The sequence below is a fragment of the Harpia harpyja genome, chromosome 17 (genome assembly GCF_026419915.1).
Source record: "Harpia harpyja isolate bHarHar1 chromosome 17, bHarHar1 primary haplotype, whole genome shotgun sequence".
NCBI classification, from domain to species: domain Eukaryota; kingdom Metazoa; phylum Chordata; class Aves; order Accipitriformes; family Accipitridae; genus Harpia; species Harpia harpyja.
The window spans coordinates 7,246,499-7,266,899 of NC_068956.1; the positions used below are offsets into that span (position 1 = coordinate 7,246,499).

Genomic DNA, 20,401 nt, shown 5'->3' on the forward strand with positions numbered 1-20,401 from the left:
GTAACATTATTTCTACTCATGATTGGATGAATGCCCAAGGACTTGTGTGTGCAAATTGTAAAGTTTGTTTTCTCAAGACACTCATCTGTATGACATTGAAATTTGCTGCCTTTGGAGAGCAGTGCCAGTAAAATTCAATACATTGAAGACCACTGAAAAAACTGAGCACAAAAGTGAGACAAAAGTGGCACTAACATTTTTTTAATGGGACTTTGCAGATTAAACTTTTGTCTAAATGGATCAAGTCCATTATGGTTTTAGTTTTTGCCTGTCGCTAAAACTGTGAACAAGTCCAGCGTATTGAATTCTGGACCTAATATCATGCCGAAGGCAGGTGACATTCGACCCGTTCGAAGGCAGCTCCCATGTCAAGGTTGCAGCAGATGACTAGCAGTGGGGCTAATCTGCATGGGAGTTGCAAAGTAGCTCAAATCCTGGGTTGAGGGAAAAGGCAAGTGAGCTAGGGATAAGGAGCAGGTAGCATTAGGACCCAATGGCATACCTTGTCTATCCCCAGATTGTGATGGGACAACTGGACCTGTAAGAGGTTGTTTTCTCTTGTGGGAAATCTGCAGAAATTCCTTTCCCTGTGGTCTCTAAGTTATGTGAGTTATGTGAAGACCTGCAGCTTCTAAGGTGCAGAAGTCTGGCCCCTCCTGAGGAGGGCTGTAAAACAGGAATAGCATTCAAGACTTGAAACACTTTGCTCCCTCCTTTTGCAGCCCACCTACTGCAAGCAGAAGTAATTTGTGATGTATTGGTGTGTGGTCCAGCCAAAGAGCCACATAGGGAAGAACAGGGACATGTGCTTTTGAGCAGCAACTCCAGTAGGACCGCATTCAGCAGCTCAGGACACAGGCCAATTTGAGTTGTTCTAAAATTAAAAGTTCTGTTTACATTTTCTGCAAAGCAAACCAATGATAACTACAAAAAATACTGAGGGCTTTTGTAAAAGCCATTTCTCTCTGGCCCAAAATCAAATGGCAAATTTGCAACCATCTTAATTAACTGACAGTCTGTCAAAGGTAGATTGTAAGAACATCTGTATTTCCATGCCAATGGAGAAGTGTGGCTATTATAACTTGTATTGTAACTTCCCACTCTTTTTTTACTTTTTTTTTTCTTGAAAGCTGGCTTTGTTGAAATTTAAGGCTTTTGACCATTACTTTCCACTGGATTCATATCTTCAGTCCTGTTTAGCTGACAAATCTTTGGCAAACAGCCTTAAAAATGCTCCTTTAGACAGTACGATGAGAGGAGAAGTGATGCTGTAATAATCTCACATTGTAGAGAGAATGATCTCTTACAGAAACGCATGTTCATATTAAAAATTCACAGCAGCGCACTCCACTCCCCCATTATAGGTAATTACAGAGGATTTTAAATATCTGATGCTAGTTGGCAGCGTACAATACCCTGTCAGCAGCAGGCACTGATTTGTAATTTAATTATCATAAGACATCCACCTGTTCTTTTGTCAAATGAAGAGTAGCATTTCCGTGCAATCACGCTTTTCCCTCCAGAAACTCAAGTTAACCCTTAGAGAAAACTCTCGTTTCTACGGAATGGGATAATTTCAAGGACATTTGCAGGACCCCATCAGGACAGAGTGATGAAGAGGAATGAGGCATTTCTGCAGGAGAGTCTCAATTCTGGTTTGGTATTTTCAGCCTTACCACTGGCTTTTTGCTGTGTCAAGCTGTTTTGGTTCACAGCTGAAAGCATTTCAGTGAAGAGATGCTGTGGGAGGAAAGAAGTATGAAAATCAATGAGTTTGGTGCTAAGAACATGAGCCAAACGCATAACAGGATTGACCCAGAAATGTTCTGGGCTCATACTTTGTGAAGAATGAGAAGGCAGGGCTTGGGGTCGGAGGGAGATAAAGGCAAATGGAAAAGTGGAAATCTGTTCTGTAAACTTCCCAGTTTATGAACATGGATATTATTGAATTTGTTAGGGGAGTGTGAAGTTATTGGATAAAATGATCAATTTTAATTATAAAGCATAGGTTTTCATGGGAAAGTCTACCAGTGGAGATGCACGGAAGTGTTCTGCTTTTAGGGAGCACAGGGCTCGGGGTGAGCCACTTTCCTCTGGGCCTTGGCTCTCATTTATGCAACAGCTACACTGCAGTGCGATGATGGGGAAAGGACTTACTGATGGATGTAAAGAGATGTTCTTTCTTTAATGCCACCTTACACTGCTTCTTGAACTGTAAAGCTGAGTGAATGATCTGGCCAAAGCTTGTTACGGCTTCTGCCACTGCTGTCTTGTCTCTTCGGAAAGCTGTCACTGGACATTTTAATTTTTACCATTTCCTGGGGAGATGGGATGACTCTGGTATTCTGCGGTTAGTTCTCCTAATCACGTTTTAGCAAGTGACTCACTTTAAAGAGGGTGTCTCTGAGTAGTCGTCTTTTTTGAAAGAGTACTCACTGGATTCAAAAAATAATTGATTGCTTGGGGCTTAAATGATCTGAGTGCCAAGCCTTTACTGTGACATTGGTTGGAGTACCATCTCTTAGACTGATGGCTTCTTGCCCAAATAATACTTGTCTGGTGCCAGTCATTTTATAGATTCATTAACTACGTTATCTGAAAAGTGAATATGTGAAGAGTTGCAGGCATATCCCAGAAAAGAAGATGAGAATAAATCATGTCACGTGTGTATTCTGAAAATACCTGGCAACTGCTGAGCCGTTTCCATACATGAGAGTGAAGGCAGGAATAAACTGGGATGATTTCCTCTGGAGGGACGAGTAAATGAAGTAACACCCCAGAGCTGAGCCATCAAAGTGAAATGGAGGACCAGCAGGGAGGCCTGCTTCGCAATGTCCTTGTGAGAGTACCTGAACTTAAGACTTCTTATTTTTCTTATACAGCCATCCAAATAAGTCTTACTCTTTGATTTTGTCTTTAGACTTTGATTTTGCTTACTGCAATATTTTAGCATATCCCTGTCAGCTGAAAACGGCATTTACAATGACACAGCCTGCGCCTCTCCCACTGCCAAAGACCTGGGCAGCCCCCTTCCGATTCGCACTCTGCTCTCCTGCTCCTGCTCCCTGCTGTAATGTCTCAACATCCCCCACCGCTGCCTTACACCACGCGAATTCGTTTGGCAGTCTTCTCCTCAAAACACCTGGGTGTATGTGTCGGGTATAAAAGGCCAGGCGCTGGCAGCTGGGGGCTGTAGGCCTCCTCTGTGAGGAGAGGTCGGGCCTGCCCCTGCCAGACACAGCCGGTTCCACTCAGCTCCAACAGCCCCTCTACAGGACACAGCTGAAGGACAGGTCTGGTAATTTAATTTTGGTTTTAGGGTTATGTTCTTGGTTGTTACAAGCTTTGTATTGGATCTTGGACAAGGTGCTTACCTCCTGTTTCTTACCTTGCTTCTCCTTGGAGCAGAAAGTTGTAACACCTCGCACCCTCATGAGTGTTCCGGGTAAGGAGAAAACTTTACCGGAGAGTAATTTTCTGCCTGCCTGCTCGTGGCTCTGTGGAAGTGCATGCGTGCTCTCCAGCATCAAAGTACATGGTGCTAAATGGAAAATGACTCAAATATTTTGCGGAGAAAGGCTATAGAAGTGTAGTTATTCATGTGGGGATGTGAAATGTGAGCTGATGCTACAGTTCAGCTGATCAGTGTGTCTTTTTTTTTTTCTGTACCAGCCCTTGACAGTAGGTCATCTCGGATGTCTATCTGATGGTGAAAGTTTTGTGTGTCAGTGTGATATACCACATTTTCTCTTTGAAGTGTTAAAAAAAAAGACGTATTCTCTCCAGAACAGATTAGGAAATCTGAGGGTTGTGTTATCTAATGTCTGATACTTTATCTGTTATCCCATATTTACACTCATACATGTGCATTGCCTCCTCAAAGCTTATTTGTTCTTCCTTGCATCTTTTTTTCTCTAGAAATATCGTTATCAAGATGAGGACGCTCCACATGATCATACTTTGCCTCGATTAACCCACGAAGTGAGAGGCCCAGAGCTTGTTCATGTGTCAGAGAAGAACTTGTCTCAAATAGAGAATGTCCATGGATATGTCTTACAGTCGCACATCTCTCCTTTGAAGGTAGGATTGATATTCACTGTGGCTTTAGTCCTCAAATACAAGAAAACACATAGCATGAAATGCTTTGGAAACTTATTTTGCTGTACAAACAGACAAGCTGGTTTTTGAAAGATATCAATGCAGATTGATTGTCACGTGATGGGTTTTTAAGGCTCGCTGTAGAGTAACAGGTGATAGTTTAGTTGGCAAAGCTTTCTGTTGAGATGTGAGCTTTTTGCTTTGAGTGAGATTTTTGCTTGAGCAGAAATCATTCCTGTCAAATGAGCCTGTTTTTCTGTACATTTGAGAGAGGAATAATGCAGGTTCATCGTCTCAATATCATGGTGATTCTGGAATGGCACGCTTTCCTTCCTGATTCTCCTTGTTCAGAAATTGAAAAAAAAAAAATACTGTAAATGTAATCATCTGATGGGATCCTAGTTATTGCATCTCTCAAAGCTATATCAAAGTCATAAGTTCTGCCTGAAAAGGGTGCTCATTTGCCACTATTCAGATCCTTACTACTCAAGCACTTGCTGTTTTCTCTGGGTTTTGCTGCAATTCAGAGTGATGTAGAGACATCTCTGTTAACTAAGGCAACTATTTATAAGATATACAAGGTTTTTCTGTATGTGTGTCTGGTGTCCTCTGATGAATCTTGCTGGGCAAAAAATATTTATCTTCATGGTGAACCTGTATTTTAACCAAAAAGAAATCCATTCTTGAAAATTACATTTGCTCTTTAATAAGACTGCAATAGTTTGAAGACGTTCCTAAAAGTTCTCTAATGAAAGGAGCATAGTTAGAGTGATGAGCATAATGTTTTTCCCATTTTATTTTCCACTAGCAGGGGAAGGGGAGAAAAAGAAGAATATTTTTTACTAGAGGTGGTGATGTTCTGGATAATGGTTTTATTCCAGCAATTAACTAAGCAGCAAACAAGGCAGATGAGCTTTGCTCCTTCTGGTGCTCAAAGCCTGTGAAATGGGCATCACCTGCCTAGCAGAGTGATTACAGTGTGGTTACAAGTGAAAGGAAATGTTTATTATTAGATTGATGTGAATGCAGCTGGTGTTCATTGAGCCTTCATGGAATAGCCATGTGAATTAATCTTTGTCTTCTGCTCTTGTTGTTCCTGTGTGTAGTTTGTGTATCATTTGTCTTTTCATGTTTTAGCAGCTTTCTGGGTTGCTTACCTAACTTCTACTGCAGAAGCCAGCAGTATTAAGCAGTGATATATCTTATTATGCTGAAGTAGATCAACTTAGTTATTTGGAAGGGATTACCTCCAAGTGGTCTCTGTGTAACCCCAGGGGACAATCACAGACAAAGCAATTTCTTCCCTGGAAAGGAAATATCCCTGCTCCTCTAGCGTTCCTTGAGTATTAAGATTATAGTGGTGCTTCTTATTCATGAAAGTCAAAACCAGATATTTTGCTTCACAGATGGAGCCTTTCAAGTAAGGCTGGATGGTCCAAACTGATAATGTAGTAATGATGATGAAAAGCTTATTCTGAAGTCAGGTGAAGGGTATTCCCAGATATCTACAGTTGCCTTAAAACAGCTCTTAGTCTAATTTGCTCTTGTGACAGAAGAAAATTGTTTTCTGCTGTTGGTTTCTGAAGTGATGGGAGGAGACAAGCTATATAGTATTTCCTGTTGGAAATCAGTGTCTTCTGCAAGTTCTCTCCTCAGCCTGAGGATTCCTTTGTCCCTTTCCCTTCTTTCCTTCAGATTCACAGTGTTTCAAGTCTGCCACTTAATAGTGTCTCATGCCTGCCACTTGATCTAAATTTAGTAATTTGTCTCTTCAGATGGCTTTGAAGTTCCTGCTTGCTTTCTTCTGCAGTCTCTGTCCTGTCTTTTAACCTTCAATAGAGAATTAGCTCAGGAGGCTGGAGTAAACCTGCTATGGCTCGTGGCACTGGCCCTTCCAATCTGAAATACTTGCTTTGGATTCACTTTTGTTTCTGGGAACTGACCGAAATCTCTCTTCAGAGGCTTTTTGTCACGGTGATTTCCATGTAGTTGAGAAATAGCATTCCAAACTCTCCAAAATCCAGTCAGAATTGGTTGTTGTCTTGAATTATAGACTTTCCATCTTATAGTCTGATATCATTAAGATTTCTGCTCTCTTCTCAGCAGTATTGTGTAAACATGGCTGTACTGAATAATGGCTAAGTCTGAGGCATACTGCCTCTCAACCCATAGCATACCTTCCTAGGGAAATGTAAAATGCTGTTGTTTAAAGATTTGCTGGTTAAGTGTGCCTCCAATTTAAATAGTTCATTGCCTTGCGTGAGAGGTGGAACTGCTGGACTCCTGCTCTGAGGATATATAATAAATGCTGAGGTCCAAATATAGCCTGTCAACTCTAGTCTTAGGAGTGAGAAGACACCAACAATTGCAGTGGGATAAAGCTGTTGGGAAACTCCACTGAGAGCTGTTTGCACTGGAAAGGTTGACTTGTTCTGCCCCAGTTTTCAAAATACAGGTCAGAGCATTTGGTGCAAAGGGAAAATGTGTGTAAATGAAAGTCATAAGTTTGCTTGTACCAAGAGAGGGATCACATCACCTCCTGTGTGTCAGTAGGACAGTCTGTGCCCAGCCACCCACCCGGCAAACACGTTGTATGAGCAGGGGGTGGCTGTCTGGCTGCGTGGGGTTAAGTCACTGCCTGATTTTGCATTTCGCTGCCTGAATTTCACGGCGGGGTCTGCAGCACCAGGGCATACCTCTCAAAGAATTTTTGAGGCAATCTTTTGTGTGTAGTGGCTGCAAAATGCCCTGATGACAGGATGATTTGCCCAATATTTTTATGTTTGAAATAGTATCATGAAAGAAAAATGTCTGAGTGTAAAAATAATCTAGTTAAGATGCTTTGGAACCAAAGTGTTGTCCCAAGGCCAAGCCACATATCTATCTTAATCGCATCACTTTTCCTAAGTGACTTGTGTTTGGCAGAGGAAAGAGTTGCTTGTTTCCATACGTTTGTGTTAATTTGGAAAGAAATCTGCAAAGATCATGTAATCAGAAAACCACCCTGCAGGGTGCTTGTTTCCAGCCCCCACAACTGACCAGTACCCACAGCCATCTCTAGAAGCCACAAGTGTTATACCTTGTCAGTACAGGTAGACTGTTTGCTACCATCACCCTGCCTGTGCTCCTGAGTTTCCAGTGAACATCTGGGTGTGCATCTGTAAGCCAGCTTGACAGCTTGAGCACAGACTCTAATTGTTACAGTTGCAAGTTTTGTGGATGGTTGAAATTTAGGCAGAGAAACCATGGGCCTGTCTATAACCCTGTGTACATCTCCAAGTAAAACATTCCAGGGATTCTTGAAAGACTTTCTAACACTCAGGATAGAAGGATTCAGCCCATTGTTTTTGAAGACATGTGTGATTCAAAATGCCTGACGTGGTACCATGTTGCATAGAATAGATGCATCTTAAATTTGATATCAAGTTGCTGTGTACAAATTGTTAAAGAACTTGGCTGTAATTTCATATTCCAGATTATGTGGTTTGATGTAGTCCAGAAATATCCTAGTGGAAATTGGCATTATTGGTTCCTTCAGAACTTTTTTTATAAAGACAATTTTCTCTAATAACTTTATACTAGTTTTGTGTGCTGAATAATCAGAAATCTGGTCCTCAGCCATTCTGAAAATCTGTTTAAGACACTCAGATACTGATTATGATAAATACTGTTTAGGAATGTGAATAGTTTTTCTGATATTGACATGTCTTGTTATCTTTCAGGTACCTAAAATCTAGTGTATACTAGCCAGATTACTTCCTTTCAGAAGATGATAATGAGCAAGAATAGTTGTGCTGAAAACTAGACCCTCTTTTCACTGTGATTTTTATTTTTGTAACTTCAGATTTCTTGCATGAACCTCACTTTTCTACTTTTCTACTACTTTTCTTCCTATAGCATTTTCTGTACACTCAAGTCAGTTCTGGAAAATGCTTAATTTTAGAAAGTTGCAAACTTCTGTTAAAGGTTGATCTACTTATTAGTGTGGAAAAGATAAAATTTGCAACAGCTTCAGCAACCTTGAATGTCAAGCATTGAAGTTTTAAAGGAAGTTTTCAGCTATGTGGCTGTACTAACATTTGGGAAAATGCTACCATTTGAGAAGTTTTGTGAAAGAGACACTTAATATGTTAAGATGATAAATGTTCTTTGCAACTTATGGGGGTGATGAAATTGTGTTTTATTAATCTGTTAAAGGAAAAAGCATGTGATGTAAGGAAAAGATAGTTTAATAATTTTCTTGCACTTTCCAGTGTTTGACACTAGATGGTGCAGTAAGCTCAGAATCCTTTGATCTGCAGCTCTAAAGCTCCAGTGACATGCTGTGGAGGTTTTCCTTATATGGCTTAGAAAGTGCTAATTCAGTAAGAAATGCCTTGTTAGAAATTAGGAGCCTTCTGAACCCCTGGTGTGTTGGGAAATCTGAATACAACACAACCATACCTGAAATTCAGACATGCAAGTTCTGTTTCTAAATTAAACGCGCCTCTCTTTCCCTTCCTCCTAGGAATAGAGCTAATCAGTGTTCATTAAACGAACGATAACTCTGGCTTCTAAATGAACCTTATTAGTATTATTGTGATGTTAGATTTCTTTCTGTTTTCAGTATATTCCACTTCCTTTAGATAAGCTTAAATGTAAAAATCCATGTAAGGATCTTGCATCTCCTTGGTTGCCTGAACATTTTAAGTACCAGGCTATTCCAACTATCTCCATTTCCTAATTTAATGCAAGCTTTGAGTGTAAGCATCCATGGCAGTTGTGCAAAAGCAAGTAGCCAGGTCAATTACTGTTATTATCTTAGCAAAAGATATTTTTAAACAAGGAAGTTCAGAAAACCTCTTCAGTTGCCTCCTCTTTGATGGCCTCACTTTCTAGAAGGGAAGGAGCCACTCTGGATGTTCCTCCTCTTCTTTCTGTCCCAGGGTACTGCCCTGCAGCTTAGCAGGGTTGCTGACAGCTTACAGAAAGTCAGGATTTATGGAATGACTTTCCAGTGGAGAGAGGAGAAAAACCATCTCCACGTGGAGCAAATGAGCAATTCGTTTGCTCAATGGTCTCCAAAGTTAAGGTTATACATGAATCAACATTTGTGCAAATTGCTTTTCAGAAGGAGCTTTGCTTCTCCCATCACCACAGCACAGTGATTCCATTTGTTCTTTTCCCTGGTGATGGCAAAAGCCCCTGTCTTACCCATAATTGAGATTCTCTGTATCTAGTGGGGAAAAGATGTTTTGTTTCTGCTCCAAGCCAGATCTCTCTCTTTTCCAACTTCCATCTTTTGATGAGTGTATAAAGTGTCCTTTGCACGCCTATCATTCTTCTTTATATGCCTGTGTGCAGGAAGGTCATTCCTGGGAAGGTTCCTAGAATCTGGCACACCCTTTTCTGTCTTTAATGAAACAGCTTTTTCATCATCTCTGAAGCCTACCGTGTCCGAGCGTGAGCCAGACCTCACTACAGTGAGGCTGTGGTTGTCCTGCTTGTCTGACAAATTAACAAAGAAAGAGGCTCTGAGGATGAGCCCAGATGATTAATTAGTCTGTGAAAAATGTCTTAGCCTGAGCTTCCTGGAAACTGTCATAAAGAGTAATTTTTTGTGTGTCTAAAAATGTAGATTAGGTAAGAGCTATTTATTTCATGAATTAACATCAACTTCAATAAAAAATGAGTTCTAAAGATAATTTGGATAAATAAGGTCAAAACATTCTATACTTTTTTTTCTCCCAAAGGCAACAGTTCAATTTCTCAATTCAAAAAGTTTGGGGACTATTTTTTTTACTATTGAATTCTGTATAAAATACTGTTATGCACTGGTCACAGGTACTGTGAAAACAGCAAACTCCAAGACTCTCATGGTGTTGCAGTGGATTGCGTGAGCTGTAGATTAACTCAAGATGTTGCTGCACAGAGCTGTAAAACAACATTAGAAAATACACTCAACAGGCCTGTGTAGCTGTTTTAAATGAGCAATTGCAGGAAAGTCCTCTGCTCATGTAATCGTAACTACCTCTTGCTACCAAGGAACCAGATTTACACAGGAAAAGCTGGTTGCTGCAACTTTCAGCATTACCATAGCTGATACTCCTGTGCAAATATAATTCCTAGTGCTTTTGGGGGGATCATCTAACTGTGTTAAGAAACCCCATCTATTTTTCAGAGCTGCTGAACATCCTTAATTCCTATTACTGGGGAAGAACCCTATGTTAGAGCTGAAGTTCAGATAGGGAAGAGAACAAGATAAGGCTGAATTTGTTTTCATTTCTGTTCAGGTGTGACAAACAGTGCCGTAGCACAGGCTTTTCTTCCAGAGCAAAGATGCTGCATTTCAGAGGCTCTTAAGAGCCGTGGAGGACTGTGAGAGGCTGATGCTTTGTTACATGTCAGGAACAGAAGTCTGAAGTTTTCTCTTGCAGTTACAAAATTAATTGGGGTTATATAGAGGACATATTAATGTATGCATGGATATATTAGCAAGCCGTCTAAAATTTAATCTTGCATCCTTTTCTTGGCTTACACTGACTACATTTCATAAGTATAGCTAATCTGCATGAAGCATTTTTTTAGCCTCAGGCTGGCTCAGCTCAGTAGCAATGACCTTATAGTAATACTTTTGATCGCTGCCCTGGTAGCTTCCTAGCTTTTGTGGGTTGGGATGTTGTCTTTTTTTTTTCCCCTCTCCTTTTTAATATGCAGTTATTGGCAAAGCCCCATACTGCAGTCTGTATCCATTAGTGAATTCCACTGAATATTCAGTAGGTTGCTTCATTAAGTTACAACACTTGTTACATGTTTAATCATGTACTGCTTTTCTCTTATCTCTTACTGTAATAGCAGATAAGCGTATATCATAGATCTGTATCTGTGATCTATGTTTTTTAATATAAAAATGCAATCGGATTAGAAGGAGACAAAGGAAACACACAAATGTGCCTATGCTTGTTCTTGCTCTTGGAGAAGTGGCAAAAATAGCTCTGAATTTTTATTTTATTTCATTATGTTTCAAGGCAAAATAAGCAGCTTATAAATGAGTATTCCGAAGAATATTTTGTGTCAGTTTCATGTGGGCAGGAATGTCTTCCATTTTTGCAGTCCTGATCTTACTCTAAAGAAAGTCCTAAAATGGTGCAGAATTTGAATGTTACAGTGAAGAATAGTTACTAATGAAGATTGGGGTTTGGTTTTTGTCATTATAGCCAAGTCCATTGTTTTGTGTGCTTTATTTCTTTGCCTTGGATTTCTGATTGATGGCTTTCCACATGATTTATGTAGTTGCAGACAGTATCTTGTTATCTTTCTAGCTTCTGACACAATTAAAAAGAAACCAAATAAAATTGCTTCTGTCAGTGGGTGATTTAATTGGAGAAATCTCAGCAACTTAAGGTAAACCTCAGGCATTGCAATCCTTTATTTTTTGGCAAAATAAACAATGGCTTCTGATGGACACAAGCAAAGCAAATTGTGACAGTATCTACTAGCCCATTATATGTTAGATTTGCCTGAAGAATAAAGAAAAGACTTTTCAAAGGAATTTGAAAATAGTTTCAGGCTGTGGACACTGTTTACTTTATATGGGCCTCCTAGGTATTGAAGGTCTTTTCAAATGTTAATCTGAATTGCAGTTTCAGGAGACTTTCTCTGTTCTTGATCTACTGGGTGCTTTATCCATTAGTATTAATTAGCCACTTTCTTTTATTCTTTTCAGATGGTAAATTTCTCCTCAAGGATAGTCTTGCTCCTCAGTCTTATTTTTTGGAAAAAATGTCATATATATTGCAAATATTTCTGGCCATGTCTCATTTATAATCAAGAAAATGAGAGATTCCAGGAACCCCTTTTTCTCCTTGTCTTTTGGCAATGTTTTGCATAGTACTAGTTACTTCTTACTTCCCTGTAATCCATTGAGCTGTTTTTTCCTTGATGTATTGGCCATATGAAATACTGATAGAATATAAAATAAACAGAGAAATGTAGTATTATAAAGGTGGGTTTTTTCCCAGCTGAAATAAATGAAATCTATCCAATAAATCCACGGAATCACTACTAGATGCTACAAACATAAGATTTTTATGTTCTCTCAGTTCCTTTCTTCGAGTCTAGGAGTACAGGAATATCAGTATATTTGTAAAGTATCTGTAATGATGTTTGCCACCTTTCCAAAGTGTTTTGTGACCTACTGATGAAAAGTGCAATAAAGCATCTTGGCATTATTAGTCAGACTGTAACAGGAGGGATTTTTCTCAGAGATGTCAGACAGGTTTAACACCAGTTGTTTCCCTAAGCTCAGTAGCTGAAATGCCCTTCTGTCAGACTTCAGCTACTACCAACACTTGGGAATGTACTCTACATTTTAAATGAAGCATTAAACTGCCATAATACCTTTTCACTGAGGAATAATTCACTTGCTCAGTAGAAGATATACACGTTTATACATCCAATGATGTGACACATCAAAAAATGTTCTGGCTTTTGTCAGCATCAGGTGTAAAAGTACAAAGCAGAAGTTTGCAGTTCAGAAGCTCTGTTTGGATGCAGCTTCTGGATGAAGAGGACAGAATCTGTTTAGTCAGGCCTTATGGAAGAGTATCTTGGCAGCCTGACTAAGAAGCGCTTAAGCTAAGACACATTTTGTTTCCAAGTGCTTCCTTTTTAAACTCCAGTTTCTCATGGCTCTTGTTTCATCTTACTGTAATTGTGGACTGTGGAACTGTGGAAAAAAAAACAACAGAATTTCAGCATTTAAAAGAAAAAAGCTCTTTCTGAACTGGCTATTATTTTCCAACTCTTTTCAAGAATCTAGTCAAAATTAAGAGTTTTAGGGAGTATTATTGTGTAACATCTTGGTATCAATAGCTAATTGAGACTTCTCAGAAAGCTTTTTTAAATGGAAAATGCTTTTTGCCATTTGGTTCCCTTCAACATATCTACTTCAGCAGATCATCTTGCTTGCTTTCCAATAATCTTTTAAAGACAATATTGCCACTGAAGCTGATGCAATTGGGGAAAATGTCAAAAAATAGTCAGCAGGCTTGATGACTCAGGTGACTTTTTTAAGATCTGCGCTGTTTACTAACTTGATTTCCCATGGTACTTCTTGCTGTCTTTTTCATTCCCATGTTATTGTTTTTCTTTTCTATAGTTAATCAGTGTACCTTTTTCTTGTTACTTTTTCTGAATCTGAATTACCTTCAGGATCCATTCCTGTATTTCTCCTTTAGGTATTTCTTCATTACTCTTCTGTTATATCCATTCCTACACCTACACATGGATCTTGTTCACACTGTGAGCCACCCATGAAGACCAAGTTTGTGCCAGGTAGCTGGTTTTGGCTGCTTTGAGAGAATAGGAGACATGGTTCTCCCTGTTTCCCCTTTGTCATACATGGTCTTTATGAATAGTTCGTGTTATTTCTCTTACTACTGGAAGGTGGGGTTTCTTCACCCACAAGCAAAAGCAATATGAAATACACTTGAACATTATCAAGTCCAGTGGATCACAGTTACCCACTGAAATGGCAGCACTCTGGCCAGCTTTTATTCTACTAAGACTTACAGAAACTCTGAACCCCAGTAGATGCAATTGATTTCTTCCACCAACAGACTCAAGCACACCAAATTGCATCTGTTATCTTCCAAATGTGAACAGAACATCCCTTTTACATACATAAGAGCTAGAAGTTATCTTTTTAGGTTAAAAAGTGTTATGTGAAATGACTGCGTTCTCAAAAAAAAGTATGTAGTTGACTTTTTTTCAAAACCTCCCTTCCACTACAGTTATAATATCCATCTGCCTGGATTGCTGCATTGGATTTAATCAGCCCTTAGTGGTTTAAGTTTGTGCTTCCAAATAAAAAAAATTCATTAAACCTGATAAACGACTTAGTAAAATTATTATAATTGATAACATGACATTGGGAAGGCTGAAAAGAGTAATGGTGTTTTCAACAAATAAAGAAATTTCTACTTTGAAGTCAGTGTCACAAATTGTGTCTTTGATCAGGTAGATGTGCAAATGCCAAGCAGGGAAATAGAATTTTCAGTGATAGTACATAGCATGTGAGTATAAAGGCTTATATTAACTACTGGGAACTGGCCAAAATAGCTTAAAGTTAACAACGCTCTAGGAGTGTTCATGTCATCAACCAACCTCTGAAGGCCATACTTGCCTCCAATTTCCCGTTCATATTGCTGCTGTTTCTTCTTTAGCAGTTGTTAGGCAGTTGGTTTCCTTTACTATTTTGCAACAAATCTGCAAACTGAGCAGATCTGAACTGAATTAGAGGTTTCAACTGAAACGGGATTATTTGCCTAATTATTATGTTCATAACTTTACTTCTGTTTTGAAAAGACCTTTCTTTTTTCGGTATCTTGGAGATTTGGTATTTACTTAAGGCAAATGGGAATGAGTATAGTAAAGTGCAGACAAGGGTTGTACTTCACGAATAGCTGTAATGTCAGAAAAACTAGCTCAAGCAATCTGTTAAAATACCCAAGACAGGTTTCCATTTCTGAAAGTGCTGTTTACCTACACTCTCCTAAAGATACTGGGGTTAGTGAATTTTAATCCTGTCTCTGTTTTGGAGTGTAAACTAGGCCACAAGGGCTACTAAACACTTATACCTCAAAGACTAATAAAGAAATAGAGCTACATATATAAAGGCAACAATCAACCAGGCAGAGCATCACATCAGTATGTTTCTGTACAGTAGACAAAGTGTTAAGCAAAGCAGTAGAGAATCAATATGTTGGCCTATTATTTCTATTGAAAAAGTGAAGTGTTGGGATTCCTCTGGAAAACTTAATTTGCTTCTCCTATTCTCCTTCAGCACTTCACATACTGGGAATTTCCACATTATGCCTTTGGAGGATGTGTGTGTCTGTGCTTAGGGGGTGTATCTTCCTCATTTGGAGAGCTGCACAGTTGAACTCTTTTTACAGTGTAGCTGCAGAGAAACAGGATAGATATGTTTCCCAGTACAGATTGATCTTTCGGAGCAGAATTGTTTAGAAACTCTCTATCTACTCAACTGGACTATAGAGCCATTGGAAACGTACAGCTATGACTTCCCATAACTTTTCATATGCTGACTTTATCACCACACCTTTTCTTCTCATACTTTCTTGCTGAAGTGGAATGACTCAGCAGCTGAGTTCCTATGCCAGGTCATTATCTTAAACCAGGGGGGATCTGAGCCAGTTTGGAGCTCCATGAAATGCAGCAGGGTGGAGAAACAGCCTGAGGAATTTGCAGTCCTGGCTTTGTCCATTGTTCTTTTCCTGTCTCACTCTCATTGTCTCAGGTTTTTTTGTTTCTTGCTTCTGGTACAAGATTTTTGTAGGAAAACATATTTTACAAATCGTTAAGTGTAAGGAACCATGAGAATGGAGGTTGGCAGTCAGTGGTTGAAGTGCGCATAGGTATACACAGCCGGGGGAAAGAGGAGCAAACTGTTAAAAAGATAAGGGGGATATTTGAAAATATTTTAGAGTCTATATTTTGCTACTTGACAGCCTGATTTGACTTTGTAGTTCTTTAACTGCTCATACCCAGACCATTGGTATGTCTGCAATGTTATTTAAACATATTTTTTTTGACAGTATGGTAATATTAGGGTTAAATAAACTAGAGTATCTGCCATAAACCTGGTATCACAGCATGCATAGAGATCATCTCACCTTTTCTGGTTTTTAACTCAGTTATAGCTATCTTAATACAGATAATTCTGGCAATTGGAACCCAGGTTTTACTCAAGTTATTCAATTAAGCTGAAATTGCTTGTAATGTAGTACCATAATTGTAGCAGAGGCATCATTGGAAGATGGTAAGTAGGTGAAGTACTAATTAAATTCTTCTGAACTTCAGTAATTTAATATTCAAAGGAGGCTGAGCCCATATAGTAGCTGCTCACTGCATTGCCACTGGGGATTACAGAGGAAGAAACTTTAACAAAAATAGCAGCCTCCAAATGATTTTTGCTGGACTTGTCTGACTGAAATTTGGGGTTTGTTAGTATTGCTCCACCATTCTAGATACAAACACGGCGGGTCACATCTGTCTGTGGGTGAACTCTGCAGACTTCAGTAAGATCATATGTGGGTGGATAAGTACAAAATTTTCCCAAACACTGCTAAACCTGGGGATGATGGTTGTGTTTATATATAATCTTGAAAAGCTGGATTCTTTTATATTCAAGCTTTTGGGAAAAGTAGGTTTCAGCCTAGTTTAAGCAGGAATACAGCTCCCTTTGATTTTCAAAGGACTGTAAGCTACAAACTCTTTAAAATTCTTTTTGAGAATCTCATCTGATAATAAAATGAGAGGTGTGGGAGAGGATGAAATTTATCCATTCTTGGAGTCATCTTCCTGTAGCACAGCTCAGATTGTCTTATCTTTGCTACATCAAGATTATTGACCAGGTTATTAGTGCAGTCCTTCCAGCCCCCTGAATACATCAAAGCAAATATTCCACTGCCCTTCTCATTATAGCTATCAGTAATGATCTAAGCAAGACTGGTCTGGAGATTCCTCCCTAGATGCATATTCTTTCCAAGCCTCTTAATTCAATCTGAATGATGACGATGATAATTTAGGTTATAGTATTACCCAGGGGCTATGATTGTAGTGCAGGGTTCCATTGTCTTAAGCACTACACAGACACAGAAAAGCTTAAATGCTGTGATACCATGGAGTTGCCCAGGCTAAAACCAATACAAGTGAGCAGAAATTCATAGGAATCCCTGTATATATTCAAATTTCATCTTCTAATCTATCTACTATAATCAAATTATATCTACTTTTTAACTATTGTACAATTCCTTTGTAATTTCTTTGGCTAGAGGTGTTCATATCTCGAGGCTGAATTATAGACCAGTGCTATCTTGTTACATTTATTGGCTTTTCCCCATTAGCAGTGTACTGATGTTTTGCATCTCACTGAGCGAGAAACACACAGACAAATATGCACATTTTGGAAAAAAAAACAAAACACCAAACAAACCTTCATGTTACTTGAAAATGGTTCTGAGAATAGAGTCCCTTTTTAACTAAAGACACCTACACAGGAAGAATCTGCCATGATTGCCCAATGTAGAAATTAACCCCCTAATTAACATACCACCACTTACTTAATGTGTTAATTAATGTCCTGGATTTAATCCTCTACATGTGTTGAACTGAGTTGATGAGTGTTACTATACTTTCAATTAGATGGGGTTTTCAACATAATTTTCATCATAATGGTTAGTATAAATGAGTTTTCTTAATTATGGTAGAGTGAATGCTTCGTTAAGAGGCTTGAGATGTAGTATAACAATGTTTGGCACATCTCTGTGGGGACCCTTTGTTCACAGGGACACCATTCACCTCTTTTCTCACAAACTCTGCTTATGTTTGTTGGCCTACTAGGTGTGATATTGAAGACCTATGATAGGTAGATGGTCTAAGCCAAATTCTCCATAATTTTATTTATCAGCGGATTATAGTTATTATTTAGTAGTGGGTTAAGTGTTCTAACACTCTCTGCCTTCTGGGAGCACTGGTGGAGGGCATCATGGTGTACTGTAATTCTGTTCTCTGGCAATGTCTTGGGGACTGCAGTGGCATTTGAACCTGTGATAAGATCTTAAGAAGAAATAAGTTAACAATTTGCTATACAAAACCAAAATCCATTAAGGCAACGCTTTATGCAATGTCAAAATGCAGAATTTGCAAATAGTCCTTATACTCTGGAAATGCCTTCTCTTCCCCCAGAATTGCCTGTTTGCTTGGGCAGGCGGTGTCTTTCCTGGCTTCCCTTTCCCTGTAAGACCTGTGGTCTCCTGAATGACTCCTCTGGCATCTGTTTGACTGTGGGGAAGGAGAAGATTCACTTGCTGAGGGGCACGGTGGCTACCCAGACAGCTGCATCTTGTGGCCGAGTCTGCGGCAAGAATGAGCATTTGAGGAAAAATGAAAAATATAGAGAAGACAGGAAATAATATTCTTTATGCTTTTAATCCCCCCCCCCCATCCCCAATTTAGCCTTTCTATGCCCGGCATCTACCAGCTCATACTTCACACTCTTTTTGCAAATATTACACCACAAATAAAGGTGGTGAAAGTGCTGGGGGCATTGGACAACGGTGTTTTGCATTGCTAACATTGACAAAGGACTAATTAGTGTAGGTGCAGTGCTAGACGATGTTGACTCTGTGTATTCGTGCTGTATTTCATCTAGTCTCATCTATTTTTCTGAAGTGTTAAGGTCATAGAGTAGGAATCTACCACCCACTTATCCTCCTTGTCTTTGCTTAACCTTGGACTATCAGCGTCAGCACCTCTTTTGCAGATTTGGGAAGGTTGCAGGGGTCCAAACCACTCTCCTCAGAGCTCCCAGATCTGTGGATGTGCATCAGGGACAAAACCTGGTCCTAGAAGCAAAGAACTGTATCTGCTTGGTACAGTCTGTTTTCCAGAGATACAAGTAAATTTGCAGTTGGGGTGATTTAACTCTAGATTTTTGAGAGTTGGTGGTATCGTATATTTGCAGAAGAAGAAAGTAGACAAAAATCTTTCTCTCTTACAGGGAGTATTAATTATATAGAATAAGATGGCTGATGGGTAGTTAATAAAAATGTGCAGTATCACAGCTGTTGCATTCAGAGAAGTGGATGGCAGCAAATGTTTATCTGCCTTTTAAGAAACACTAGGGATGATCTTGGGAATTACACATCAGAAAATCTGTGCCAGATACTTTTAATGAGATAAATATAATGGGATTGGAACAAACAGGAATAGCTTCTGTAAAGGAAAAACAGGTTTCTTTTAACTTAATGGAATCTCTGATAGCGTCAGTAAATTAGTAATAAATGGAAAAGAGGCTGAAGTAATTTATTTGTACTTACTAAATAACTTTGTGAAAGTCCCATCACTCTAAGCCACTAAGGAAAGAAAATATTTGTGAAAATAAAATGCTAGGGAAGATTAGAATGTAAGTGATAAAAACAATTGAGAAAAATGGACTATTTGCAATATGGCAAAGGGAAACTAAGGTTATTCTAAGACAACCTGGACTGGTGAAAGTCTATACACATTTTGAAATCTGTTCTAGACTGGGCTATAGAAATACAAATATTGTAATTATTTATGAGGGAAATATCTGGACAGACACAGAGCAATTTGCAGATGGCATACAATTACTCTGGATAGTGAAAACAAAATAAAGCTGTAAGGTATTTCAGATGAATTAAACAGATCTGGAAGAATAGGCAGACGATAAAATGTAATTTTGAAAAATATACATATCTACAATGGAAAGGGAAATATAAATTACTCATACTTAATTAACTGAGTGTTTTAGAGATGGCTTATAGCTTTGTGGACAAATCTTTAAGACCAGTAGGGACTGAATTCACTAAGCAAAATGTTTACTTTTGCCCCCTTCTCTGATTTTCTTCCCCTTTGGTCATCTTCAATCAAATCTGAAAGAGGTCAGTAGTTGAAAAGAAATTCCTGTGACTTCCATAAAAAGAGGTAACTAAATAGAGGAAAGATACAGCATGAACTCATCTGGTATTAGATACCAGTGAATCAATGCAGGTAAGTATGAGAGGTGGCAGAGTGACAGATAAAGAGAGAAAGTGTGAAATTTCCACTGCAGCAGAAGCTTCTGTTGGAGCTAACACCTTATTAGACATCAGAATTTAACAACACAACTCAAAGCCAGAAGAAGGGAAGCCTTGTTTATTCTGCTGCTCATGGGTCTATTTGTTTGAAATCTGGAAATTCATGTTCTCGTGAGAGAACATGAAAAATCAGGTCCTTTCAGATAGGAGATTAAAAAGGCAGAACATATGAATCATATGCAACTGTGCAGATGGATAGGAAATTATAATTTAGTAAGGTTTTAAGTTAAGCTGTAGAGCACAATGCATGTTGCTGTCCCATAGGTCTCTCTCTGATAAAACAGGTCTCTGTTTAATAGGATGTAATAACCTGTCATATATAACCTTTTCAAGGTTATGCAGATTGGAAACTCCAGAAATCTGCTAGCTCAGTGGTAATTTCTGGAATCTGCACAAGGAAAAAAAAACAGCTGCAGTGTTTGAAATTCCTTCTTAAGAGGTGAATTCGGCACAGTAAACTGTGAGATGGACTTAAAAGTTGCAAGTTGTTTAAAAATAATACAGATTTTGTTTTATTTGTTTTATTTTTCATTCCTGGACTCAAAGGTCTTATGGTAACTGAAACTGCGAGAATATTTTACTCTGTAAAAAGACAGATTTTTCCCATAATTACATGCCTCCAGTTTACCAGGCTCTCAAAA

At 38.9% G+C, this 20,401-nt stretch overlaps 1 protein-coding gene across 23 annotated transcripts in view; it reads left to right on the plus strand.

The window, feature by feature from the left end:
- Positions 1-20,401, plus strand: part of DLG2 (discs large MAGUK scaffold protein 2) — a 1,027,713-nt gene that overhangs the window by 456,727 nt on the left and 550,585 nt on the right. For all 23 annotated transcript variants that reach the window (XM_052812305.1, XM_052812308.1, XM_052812306.1 and 20 more), the window contains one exon: positions 3,919-4,080. In XM_052812305.1, coding sequence (XP_052668265.1) covers positions 3,919-4,080 — 162 coding nt within the window. The remainder of the gene's footprint in view (positions 1-3,918; positions 4,081-20,401) is intronic.